This window comes from Artibeus jamaicensis, unplaced genomic scaffold (genome assembly GCF_021234435.1).
Source record: "Artibeus jamaicensis isolate MK-2021 breed Jamaican fruit bat unplaced genomic scaffold, CSHL_Jam_final contig_76, whole genome shotgun sequence".
NCBI classification, from domain to species: Eukaryota; Metazoa; Chordata; class Mammalia; order Chiroptera; family Phyllostomidae; genus Artibeus; species Artibeus jamaicensis.
The window spans coordinates 3,791,413-3,803,331 of NW_026521954.1; the positions used below are offsets into that span (position 1 = coordinate 3,791,413).

Consider the following 11,919-nt stretch of genomic DNA (forward strand, 5'->3'; position numbering starts at 1 on the left):
CAGTGACCCTTTGGTTCACAGGCTGGCACTCAATCCACTGAGCAACACCAATCAGGGCTGGAAGTCTAAAAGTTTAATAAAATGTAAAAAAAAAAAAAGAGGGTAGAATAAAAAAGTAATTTTTAAAGTAATTCTCTCCCTTCTTTTACCCTCTTTCATAATCACCTTTAGTTTCTAACTATTTTCCCTTATCAATCTATCTATTGCCTCCTCAAATCAAGCCCATCAGTAACTTAAATCTCCCTCAGTAATTTGCATCAACTTGATAAAATATAATCCAGATATATAAAATTGCTGTTTTAGCTTATCATAGTTTTTCTTTTCTTTTCATTTTTTAAGGCAGCGAATGCTTTTCTTGCCCAGAGAATCAGCAGCATTAACTCTATAAGTGCCCTCTGCGAAGCAACAGGAGCTGATGTAGAAGAGGTGGCAACGGCCATTGGAATGGACCAGAGGATTGGAAATAAGTTTCTGAAAGCCAGTGTTGGTAAACTGAAAACTTTTAGTACATACAGTGGCATCATTTAGCTAGGTCTCTAAATATAAGGTAGTCTTTGTTTGACTTAATGCACTTAGAATAATTATTGTATTATACATGTAGCTTTCATCTTATCAGGTTCTTTTTAAATGAAGTACCGGTTACTTACATTGTTTAATAATTACTGTGTGATTAGTGGGATAAGCACAGTTCAGTGTTTTAGGAGGAATAAATTAGTATTTAGTAAGAACAAGTTTGAGAGACCACATAATAAATAACTTAAGTAATACTCAAAGCAAGTAGTAAAAAATTTGCGGTCATTTGCTTTTCTCACTAATAAACTTTTGGAAGTGTGGCCTTGCTGATCTTCATTGTTTGCAGATTCCATATATGTGAGTTAGCTTAGTTACTAAAGTTACTTTGCAGCCCTAAAATCCGTATTCCTGGTGTTTTTGTGGTGCTTTGCAGACATGAGCAGAGTAGCAGAAAATTTGAGTCAGCTGACACATGCACTTGCAGCTGAAGCTGAGTAAGGCCATTAATGCTCTTGCTTTCCTGTTTTACCTTCACACTGCAAACATGTGCTCTCCTCTGTGGTCTGTTGAGTACCAAGATTTTTTCACTTTTATGCTCTTTGTTGGTGGTTTCACTGTTTAAAATGATTTCCAAGTATATTGCTGCAGTGCTGTCTAGTGTTCTGAAGTGCTAGAGTGCTGTGGTGTGCCTCCAAGGAGATGTGTTTACGCTTCATTCTTCCATGAGTGGTAGTGCTGATGTCTGCGAGTTCAATGTTAATGAATCGACAATATGTATTAAATAAGGGGTCTCTGAACAGAAACACATAAAGCAAGATTATTTGATTGGCTGATGAAAATGTGACCAGAAACCCACAGGAACCTAACCCTGTATTTCACCTGGCAGCCGTGCTTCAGTATTTGCCAATTAGGCAGCTTTATAGAATATAACTACCAGGTAAAATGAGATCTGACTGTGTTTTGGGATTTAAGTTAATAAGGTTGATGTAAAAGTAAATGGAGCCTTTTATAGATTGGGCCATTACCAGCCCTTCCTATTTTTCTAGGACGTGATGGAATTTCCACTACTGGTTTCCCTGGCCTTTTCTATCTTTTTGATATTTTCTTCTAGCTACCACTTAATAAAAATAGCTCCTGTTTGCTGGAAGGCACAGTGTGCACCAGGTTCTGAACCAGCACTTCGTGTATTTCATTATCAATGCTCACAGCGATGTTTGAGGTCCAGGGACATTTTTGCAACGTGCTCGAAGTCATACAGCTGATGACAGTGTCATACAGCTGGGTGTTTCTGACTCCAGAGCCCATGCCAACCCTCTCTGTAGGATTGCACTTGAACAGGGGTGGGCAAAATACGGCCCTGTGACCAAATCCTGCCCACAGCTTGTTTTTGTAAATAAAGTTTTATGGGAACATAGCCATGCCATTCGATTACATATTGGCATAGCAGACAAGGTTGCCAAGTGGTTAAGGATATGGACTGCTGTTTACATATTGGCTATGATATTTTTTGAGCTACAAAGGCAGAGCTGAAGAGTTATGCCAGAGACTACATGGCCCACAATGATGAGAATATTTACTTTCTGGCTCATAAAAGCTTGCTGGCCATGTGCTACAGTTAGGTATGTAAGGCAGTGATGTCTGATGACTGAGGGAAGAAAATAGAAAATACAGCAATAATAAAACTTTAGCTACAAAATTATTTGGATTTTATATATAGAATTGATTAGTTGCTTGCAAATTTCACACAATTTATAAATCCACTAATTTTCCAGTGTTTGAATTTTAGTATTAAAAATCCTAGCGTAGAGCCTCTGATTTAGTGTGACCGAAATTTGTCACGATTCTTCAGTGAAAATGTTGTCATTTTCCTTTTTTCTCTCTTTAGGATTTGGTGGGAGCTGCTTTCAAAAAGATGTTCTGAATTTGGTTTATCTCTGTGAAGCTCTGAATTTGCCTGAAGTAGCTCATTATTGGCAGCAGGTATTAATCGTCATATTCAACAACTTATGATTAATTTAAAACATGTCACCCTGGATATGTGAAATGTTTTTGATAGGATTTATTTATTCCAGGAACTCACCTAATATTTAATTTTTTAATTTTAGATTTATTAATTGGGTTTCTGTGTTTTTTGTCTTTTGCTAATCAGCTGTGGTGAAAGTTTCTGATAAACCATTATCTCTTCTAATTTTGTAACTAAATTTGCTGCCAGAGTAAAGCAAGAACTTACTCTAAATTATAAGTCTTTATCTTGAAAGGCATAAAATCAGAATAAAGGGAGAACCTGTATTATAATGATTTCGAGTGGTTTACATATGCTGGTATTTGCATTGTCCCTTTGAGATTCTCAGAGCTACCCTGACTGGATGTGGCTCAGTTGGTTGGAGTGATGTCCTGTAGCCAAATGTTTTGGGGTATGATTCCCTGTCAGGGCACATGCCTGGGTTGAGGGTTTGATCCAGGCACGTACAATCCCCCATCTGGGTGGTACCTTACCCATTGATGTTTCTCTCTCATGTCGTTGTTTCTCTCCCTTCCTCTCTCTCCTCCTCCCTGGTTAGAAGCAATGAAGGAATGTTCTTGGGTAAGGATTAAAAAAAAAGAGAGAGGGAGAAAGATTTAGAGAGTTCAAATTAGAGACCTCAAATTAGAAATAGAGTTAACATTTATTAAGTGCTTACTGTGTGCCAGGCTCTCTTTTAAGTACTTTGCTTAGTCATTATAGTCCCCATCACTAAAATCACTTCTTGTTTATAATGAGGAACTTGAAACTTAGAAAGTTAAGTAATTTATCCAAGATACCAGCCAGTACACATACCCCTCCCAAATATTAACCCTCCAAGTTTGTAGTTTTTCAAATTTCAGTGCTGGGTGGGAGTATAAGGAAATGCACATTTTTGAACATGGAAATGTATACTCAACGCAGCATGATGGCTTTGTTTTTCCCCATTGTGTGGGAAAGATGCAGATAAAGGCTTGCTTTTCCAACATTTGGGGCTCATTTCCCAAGTTCTCAGGATTTAAATACAGCTTCTAGAAGCTTAGAGCCTTAAAAAAAAAAAACCCACACACGCTAAAGCAGTCTCTTTCCTTATATTCATCTGGTCACCAATATGAAGTCTTGTTTATAAACTCACAGGAGAGTAACAGATAGGTGATCAGAGACTTTTCCCCACAATATTTAGTTAAAAATGGCCAAATGTTCACGGTGTCTTGGTTCATCTGGAGGCAGCTGTGACTCTATTCTGTTTGTCCTCTGTCCACATTCTGCTCACACTCAGTGTGGTGAGGGGTGGAGGAAGCACATGGGAGCGCTCTCTTTGGGGTTTGATTGCTTACAGTCTTGCTGCCCCAGGGTCCGGAGCAGTCAGCTAAGGAGAACCCTGCTCTCTGTGTGCTTTACTCAGGCTGGCCCTCAAATGGGCTGACACTTAGCTGTGTATCCATCTTCATACCCATCCCAGTCTGATGCCTGGAAAGATAATCCAAATGCAAATTAAAGATTTTAGTATGCCTTTAAGGAGAGGGGAGTGGGTTTTCTTCTGTTTGCTTTTTAATCTGTAGGTACTAAAGAGGTTAGTTAACCTTTGTCTCCTGTTAATTTGTCAGGCTTGGATCCACACAGCAGTACTCCCCATTAAAGCAGTGTATGGCACAAATCATTGCATAACTGTTCATGTAATTTCAGGTCATAGATATAAATGACTACCAGAGAAGGAGGTTTGCTTCCCGGATCATCGATGGTCTGTTTAATACAGTGACGGATAAGAAGATAGCTATTTTGGGGTTTGCATTCAAAAAGGACACTGGCGATACGAGGTATCAGTTCTCTGACATATTTCAACCCCTTTGAGAGACTGTTAACTCCCTATCTTATTCAGATGTTTGATTGGTGGATGAATGCCTGAAATACCTGTATGTATATAGTGTAAAGAATAAAAATAGTGTGGATTTCAGTGGATTCAGCTACACCAGCGGGCTGCGAACCAAAGGGTCGCTGGTTCGATTCCTAGTCAGGACACATGCCTGGGTTGCAGGCCAAGTCCCCTGGTAGGGGGCACATGAGAGGCAACCACTCACAGATGTTTCTCTCCCTTTCTTTCTCTTTCCCTTCCCCTCTCTCTAAAAATAAATAAATAAAGCCTTTAAAAAATAATGAAAATAAAGTGAACATCCATAGCCTCACAAGATATAGAATCTTACCTATGTATTAAACCTCTAAAGCATTAGAATATATGCCATTTAAAAAGCTTAGGAATACTGATTTTGTTTTTCTTCAGAGAGTCTTCTAGTATATATATTAGCAAATATTTGATGGATGAGGGTGCACACCTCCACATATATGATCCGAAAGTACCAAGGGAACAAATCGTTGTGGATCTGTCTCATCCGGGCGTCTCGGAGGATGACCAAGGTAAGGCGTCGGGTCCCACGAACCACTCTGAGTGTGAGCCTCAGGGCTCGTCTGTTCACGGGGACCTTTGCTGCGTTTCTATCATTTATATGGTTGGTAGGCCCCATTTCCATTTCGTGTCTAGCGAAACCCTTAGGTATTTGTTTCGTCAACTCCGATTTGAAGCGAGGAGCTGTGGGTTAACTGTCATGATTTTCCCTTCAGATTCCAAAGAGGCTTAGAGGTTCCCAGGAGATACTTCCGGGCATGGGGGGCTTCCATGCCCCCAGCGTCCCCCTCACACTTCCACCAGACCCCTCCTCCTCTTTCAGACCCTCATCTCCCCCGGCAGCCCTCGCGTTAGTGCACAATTTCCAACAACTCCTTTCCTGTTGCCATTTTTTTTTGCTGTTGTTACAGTGTCCAGACTTGTGACCATTTCCAAGGATCCATATGAAGCATGTGATGGTGCCCATGCTGTGGTCATTTGCACCGAGTGGGACATGTTTAAGGTGAGGTGACAGAAGTGGTGTTAAGGGCAGTTTTAGAGGCGTTCTGTTAAAGTCAGGGCTCAGTATGTGCTGGGGTGTGAATTCTCATTGTTCCTTTGGTTCTGGCTTCCTAGGAATTAGATTATGAACGTATTCACAAGAAAATGCTGAAGCCAGCCTTCATCTTTGACGGGCGGCGTGTCCTAGATGGGCTCCACAACGAATTACAAACCATTGGCTTCCAAGTAAGCACGACCAGGGGACTCGTTTTATTTGTGTGCTCACACATGTGCTTTTTAATGGCATTGCGTTGTAGAATTTGAATATTTTCGAATTTAGCAGTAACACAACTCTGGGACAAAAGGAGTGTGGATCAGTTCTCTGGGAAGTCTCTGGCATTATTGTAACTGTTCCACTCTGTCCTTCATTTTACAAGCATTCGGTCTTGGTGTCCCTTATTACATAGTATGTAGGAAGTCATTAGTTGCCTGTTTTATAGGGACAAACTATGTCCTGCTTGACCTCGTATCATAAAGATCAAGAAAATATACACACAAAAAGTTCTTCCTGGAACCTCCGAAGCTGCTCTACTGAACTGTCTATGCCACACTGACGCCTTGGGGGCCAGGTCTCTATCCCTATGCAGTGATGTCTTAAAAACTGCAAAATGCAGTATGGTCGTCACATGTTGGATTAGGATCCTATGCCTTTTGAATTCTGAAACTGTCCGAGTGCAGTGAGAGGTCCGAAGGAAGAGTGTGGGAGCTTCAGTGGCACTGGCCCAGAATTTGCCCATCAATTGTGGAATGCTTAGAGACCTGATAGAAACCTCTGTCCAGAATCAGACACTTACATGTTACATCTATTTCAGTACTACTGGGGGTCCCAAAAGTATTAATAAGAAGGAGCTACTTTCTGTTTCCTCACAGCAGTGTGTATGGGGTGGGAGGCTCAGGCGGAGGAGGTCAGGAAGGATAAAGAAATGTGCCAGGCCCTGGCTGGGGTAGCTCAGTGGACTGAGTGCTGGCTTGCAAACCAAAATGTTGCTGGTTCAATTCCCAGTCAGGGCACATGCCTGGGTTGCAGGCCAGGTCCCCAGTGCAGGGGCACATGAGAGGCCACCACACACTGATGTTTCTGTCCCTCTCTCTCTCCCTCCCTTCCCCTCTAAGAAAGAAATGAATAAAATCGTTAAAGAAAAGAGAAAATAATTGTGCCAGGAAATGGCTGTCAGCATAGCCCCTGGCATAGCACAAGGGGACAGTGTTCAGAGCGGGCCGTGTGTATCTGCTCAGCACCAGCTGTCTTGGGCGCACTGATCAGGGCTCATCTTCTGTTCCAAATATCTGATCTGGTTCTCTTAACCTGCCAGCAAGTTGTTGAAGATCTTATTTAGAATTGACTGTTCATTTCTCATTTGTGAAAGATTCACTTGCAGCAAGATCCAATGGCGTCCTTGTCTGCTAACACTTCATCACAGACCTTGGGGATTCTCCTGTCCCCCGCCTCCTTTCCAAGTAACAACACGACTTTCCAGTCATGACATAGCTCAGCAATGTCAGTTTTTAAGGATGACTTGCAAGGCATAGATAAGTTTTCTCGAATTCCTGATTTACTCCTGTAAGGAAGAAGATATGTAAAGAGATGCATATTTCAAATGAGCTTTGGTTGTTGTAAGTTAACTTTCCCTAGAAAGCATTAAGAAAAATAATTAGGAATGGAAACACTAAATAGAGATATTTTTGTAAGTCACTGAATAGGACCATTCATACAAAGCAGAAATCCTTTCTTTGTGTTATGAGTCAGAATTAAATATTTTAAAGTCAAAAGACATAAAAAATTGTGTAGTATATTTATCTCTGCAGTAGAGAGGAGATAGACTTATGACTAGTAAAGAAGCGGTCTTTAAAGTTAAGACTGGTGATTTTAGATATATGGAAAGAGTTTAAAATGTAATGTGCACAATGAAATTAGACTCCCTTCACCCAAGGCCAGCTGGTGTGCCAAACGCTGTGCTGAGTGCTTTATCTGATACAGTCCGCACCACAGCCTGTGAGGTAGGTGGTGGCAATACCATTTATAACCAAGGGAAAGAGACCTAGAGAGTTCAGGTAACAAAGCAATTATCAGTCAGGATTCCAATGGCACCTTTCAAATCTAAAGCCTGAGCTCCTAAAATCTGTGCTCTCAGAACCTATGCAACTTCATTAGAATAAGGGAAATGGACATGAAAATAGAGTATGAGAGAGAACGTGAATTAACTGGAATCTGTTGTCTTAATGGCTTTCACATATGCTACTAAAACAGTGGCATAGAATTCTCTGTCCTGTTTGAGGGCAGAGTCTGGTGTTGGGACTGCCAGGAGTGAGAGTGTCTAGATGTGCATATGAAAAGTAGAATGGACTTCTTGCCAAGATGGAGGTGTAGATAGACACACTGTGGCTCCTCGCACAACCAAAAGAAGGACAACAACAAATTTAAAAACAAAAAATAACCACAACTGCCAGAAAATCAAACTGTATGGGAATCTGACAAGCAAGGAGTTAAAGAAGAAACATTCATCCAGACCCGTGGCAGGGGTGAAGATGGGCAGCTAAGGCGGAGAGGACTTGTGGCAAGGCAGGAGGCTGGAGGACTAGGCAAGGTGGTGGCTGATGGACTGGGTGGTCCCACATTTGTGTGCAGATAAACCAGCAGGAACAATTGGGGAGCAAGACAGACCACGCAACCCAGGGCTCCAGTGGGGAAATAAAGCCTCAGACCTCTGACTGAAAACACCTGTGGGGGTTGCTGTGGCCGCGGAAGAAACTCCCGGCCTCACAGGAGAGTTGTTTGGACAGACCCCTAGGAACAGGAGCAGATTCACAGAAATGGAGATCACATGAAGGGTTATCAGTGGGGATGGGGTGGTGGGAGAGAGGGGAAAAAGGTACAGGGAATAAAGAGCATAAATGGTAGGTGCAAAATAGACAGGGGGAGGTTAAGAACAGGATGGGAAATGGAGAAGCCAAAGAACTTGTATGTATGATCCATGGGTGTGAACTAAGGAGGGAGGGAGGTGCTAATAGGAGGGGGTACAGGGCAGAAGGCAATAAAGGGGAGAGAAAAATGGGACAACTGTAACAGCATCATCACTAAAATATATCTTTAAAATCATAATAAAGATTAAATAAATAAAACTATTACAATAACTCCCTTAAAACAGTAGAATGTACATGGATTCTAGAAACATTAAAAATAGGGGAAGATACAAAGATCTTTCATAGCAGCTCCGAAAAATTGGAAAATATTTTCTGCTTTCCTCTTTAGTTACACTTCATGATAGAGTTTTTACATTTATGTATTATACTGGTTAATCGTTTTCTTTCTAAAATCTTTTTTTTCTAGATTGAAACAATTGGCAAAAAGGTGTCTTCAAAGAGAATTCCATATGCTCCTTCTAGTGCAATTCCAAAGTTTAGTCTTCAGGATCCACCTAACAAGAAACTCAAAGTATAAACATGTCATTTTGATTTGTAATTTTTTTGGTACTTCAGGATAGCAAGTATCTATTTGCTATTTAATGGTAAATGAACCAAGTTTTTAAGGAAACAAAACTATTTTTTTTAATAATCAATTTATACTAGTTCTGGGAATCTGCATACCTAGTAATTATGAATCTATAATATTTTTTACATATTTTTATAATATTGTTACCTCAGTGATTGGATGAGTGGCAAGAAATCAATCATGTTGATTTCAATGGTGTCAATTTTTGTAAAACAAAACCTTCAAACACTTTTTACCTTAGAAAATACGTATCTGTAGGCTGCACTTTAATATCACATTGTAAAAAGAAAGGCACTTTTCAGTGTTTGTCAGTTCGATTAGTTGTCATTGAATATGTATTTTAAATCATAAAATTGCTTGCTAAGTACTGGGCAAACCCTGTTCACCTTTCAGAAAGTGTCCTGGGGATTTTAGAGGTTCCTGGCTCACCTGGGTGAGGTGTCTTCCAGAGCATTTCTTGTCACCGCGAATTTAGGAGGGGGATGCGATGGACAGAATGGGGCCTTTCGTGTTTTTTCTTTTTAATGTTTTAATATTTTTTCCTGTGCTTCCATGTAAGAAGTACCCTTTCGTTTTAATAAACTGTGTTATTGGGTTTTTTTAGCCTAAAAAGGTCATCACTAATTCATTTCCAATCAATTCAAATAAGATTAAAGGCATTTTTTTTTTAAAACAGGAGGGAACATCAGTACTGGGGTCCATTTCATTTCACTTCTCAAGAGTTTTTCCTCACTGATCATTATTTTTTAGTCCAAGAGCCAAAAATATTTATCTTGAACTTGCATTTTTATTTTTATTATTTGTTGCAAGTTTTCCCCTTTTTCTTTAAATAAGAAAGCCAAAACTTAAAGACAGGTTTTACAAATCATGTATAATTCTATAATAAGAATTTTTGTATTTGCATCTTTTTTCTTATGTCTCTTTCTGACTTACATTTGATTTCTGTTCTATTATTACTGAAATGTATCAGCTCTCCATTCGATGTTTATGTTCTGCTAAGAGTATACAAACTGTGTTAAACAGATACAGGCCTTACCTTTAGGAATTAGTGCGGTTCAGGAAGAACAGTGACAAGTATAAAGATAAGGACAGAAACATCTGTACAGATATCAAATACACAAATAAAATATTCTGCAAAAACAACTGTGTGGGTGTATTTTTGTCACAGTGCAAGTAACTAATGAGTCATGACAGTCTGGCATTAAGCAGGAAAAAGTCACTTATTTTTTGAGAAAAGGGCATTACATACATTACATGTTCAGATGATGCGAGAAAGGGAGAGAATTTAGCAAGTAGACTAGGGGTCAGCAGACCATAGCTCATAAGCCACGTCTGGCCAGCTGCCTCTGAGATGAGCATTTTTTATATAATTACATTTTATTTATTTTTAAAGATTTTATTTTTTTAGAGGGGAGGGAACAGCATAACCCACGGGAGGGAGGGGGAAAAAGAGGGTGAGAAACGTGGATGTATGAGGGATGCAGCAATAGGTTGTCTTTAGCCCCAAACCCAGGCATGTGCCCTGACTGGGAATCGAACCAGTGATCCTTAGGTTCACGGGTTGTCTTCAATCCACTGAGCCACACCAGTCAGGGCTATAATTACATTATAAGTGGTTATAGTTAAGTCCCCAATTTTGCCCCTTAGCCTGAAAAGCCTAAAATATTTATTATCTGGTCCTTCAAGAAAAAATTTTTAGACCCCTGAAAGAGGCAAACACCCGAGTGTTTCAATGCAAGATGAGCTCTTACTCATAAGATTGGAAAGTGAGGATGAGCTAATAGAATTGGTAAGTGGAGGAAAATGGACAAAAGACAGCTGAGAGCCATGCAGACTTGATGTTTGTGGTAGGGAGGAAAAAAACCAAAGTAACTGGGGAGATAACTTGACACAGCAATCTGAGAACTTTGTGTGGAACATTGCAAGAATGTGGTTAGGCCAGGCAGATCAGTTGATTAGAGTGCATCTCAGCACACCAGCGTTCAACCCCTAGTCAGGGCACATACACAAATCAACCAATGAATGCATAAATGGAACTACACATCACTTTCTCTCCTCCTTCCTAAGATCAACTAAAAAAAAAAAATGTGGCTAGCCTTTTTTTCTTCTCCTACTAAGACAATTAAGACTTTTAAAAAAAATTACCAGTTTCTATTTTTCTTAGGTACTCTTTTTTTTTGGTGGGGGCCAAATGTATATTGGTGAGAATTTTAACATAACTAAAACTGAAAATTGTACGTGGAAATGGTTTTTAAAAATCATATCGATACAGAAGGATATATAAAAAACTAAGCCCTCTCTCCCACAATGTGCTCTCCAGAAGTCATCTGTTCCTCCACTTGACTTCCAGCTTTAAATTTTGAATGCTGCGTTACCTACTAGCATGTGGTATCTTGGCTAAGCTACCTGAAAACCTAATTTTCCTCATCTGTAAAATAAGAGAAAATTCACCTCTAACTCAAAAACTTTTGTGAAAAGGATTACATGAAATAAATGTTTACACAAAGAGCTCATTGGCACAGTGGCTGGCACGTGATGGGCAGTCCTGTTAGACACCATAAGCTGGTCCCACTGAACCAAAGCCACGTTTGGGTTCTGGAATCACTAGGAACAGTAATTAACACTGAGCATTACAGGACAGGTGCTATGCTAAGCCTGTTGGGTGTATTTCCTCATCTATTCCTCACATAATTCCTTTGAGATAAATCCTCAATCGTGATGACATTTCTTAATGTAATAATTAAGATGCTTTTAGCTTCAAGTAAGAGAGACTCCTATTTAAACTGGATTCATTAATAAGACATTATCTCACCAAATAGGAGGAGGGTTTCTGGATTGGCTGGTTCAGTGGTTGGAAAAGGGGCAGGGACCCCTGTATCAGTTTTCTTAAAAAAATACATGCCTTTATCACTTTTACTTTCTTAATGCTATTTGTGCTACAGAAATAAAAAGATCAGAGACATCCTGAAATGG

General features: G+C 39.9%; 1 protein-coding gene across 1 annotated transcript in view; it reads left to right on the forward strand.

The window, feature by feature from the left end:
- UGDH (UDP-glucose 6-dehydrogenase) overlaps window positions 1–10,089 on the forward strand; it is a 34,164-nt gene extending 24,075 nt beyond the window's left edge. Inside the window, exons 6-12 of the mRNA XM_037138019.2 lie at window positions 340–487; window positions 2,399–2,493; window positions 4,202–4,332; window positions 4,794–4,927; window positions 5,327–5,418; window positions 5,532–5,642; window positions 8,785–10,089. Coding sequence (XP_036993914.2) covers window positions 340–487; window positions 2,399–2,493; window positions 4,202–4,332; window positions 4,794–4,927; window positions 5,327–5,418; window positions 5,532–5,642; window positions 8,785–8,895 — 822 coding nt within the window. The 3' untranslated portion in view covers window positions 8,896–10,089. The remainder of the gene's footprint in view (window positions 1–339; window positions 488–2,398; window positions 2,494–4,201; window positions 4,333–4,793; window positions 4,928–5,326; window positions 5,419–5,531; window positions 5,643–8,784) is intronic.
- The last annotated feature ends 1,830 nt before the right edge of the window (window positions 10,090–11,919 follow it).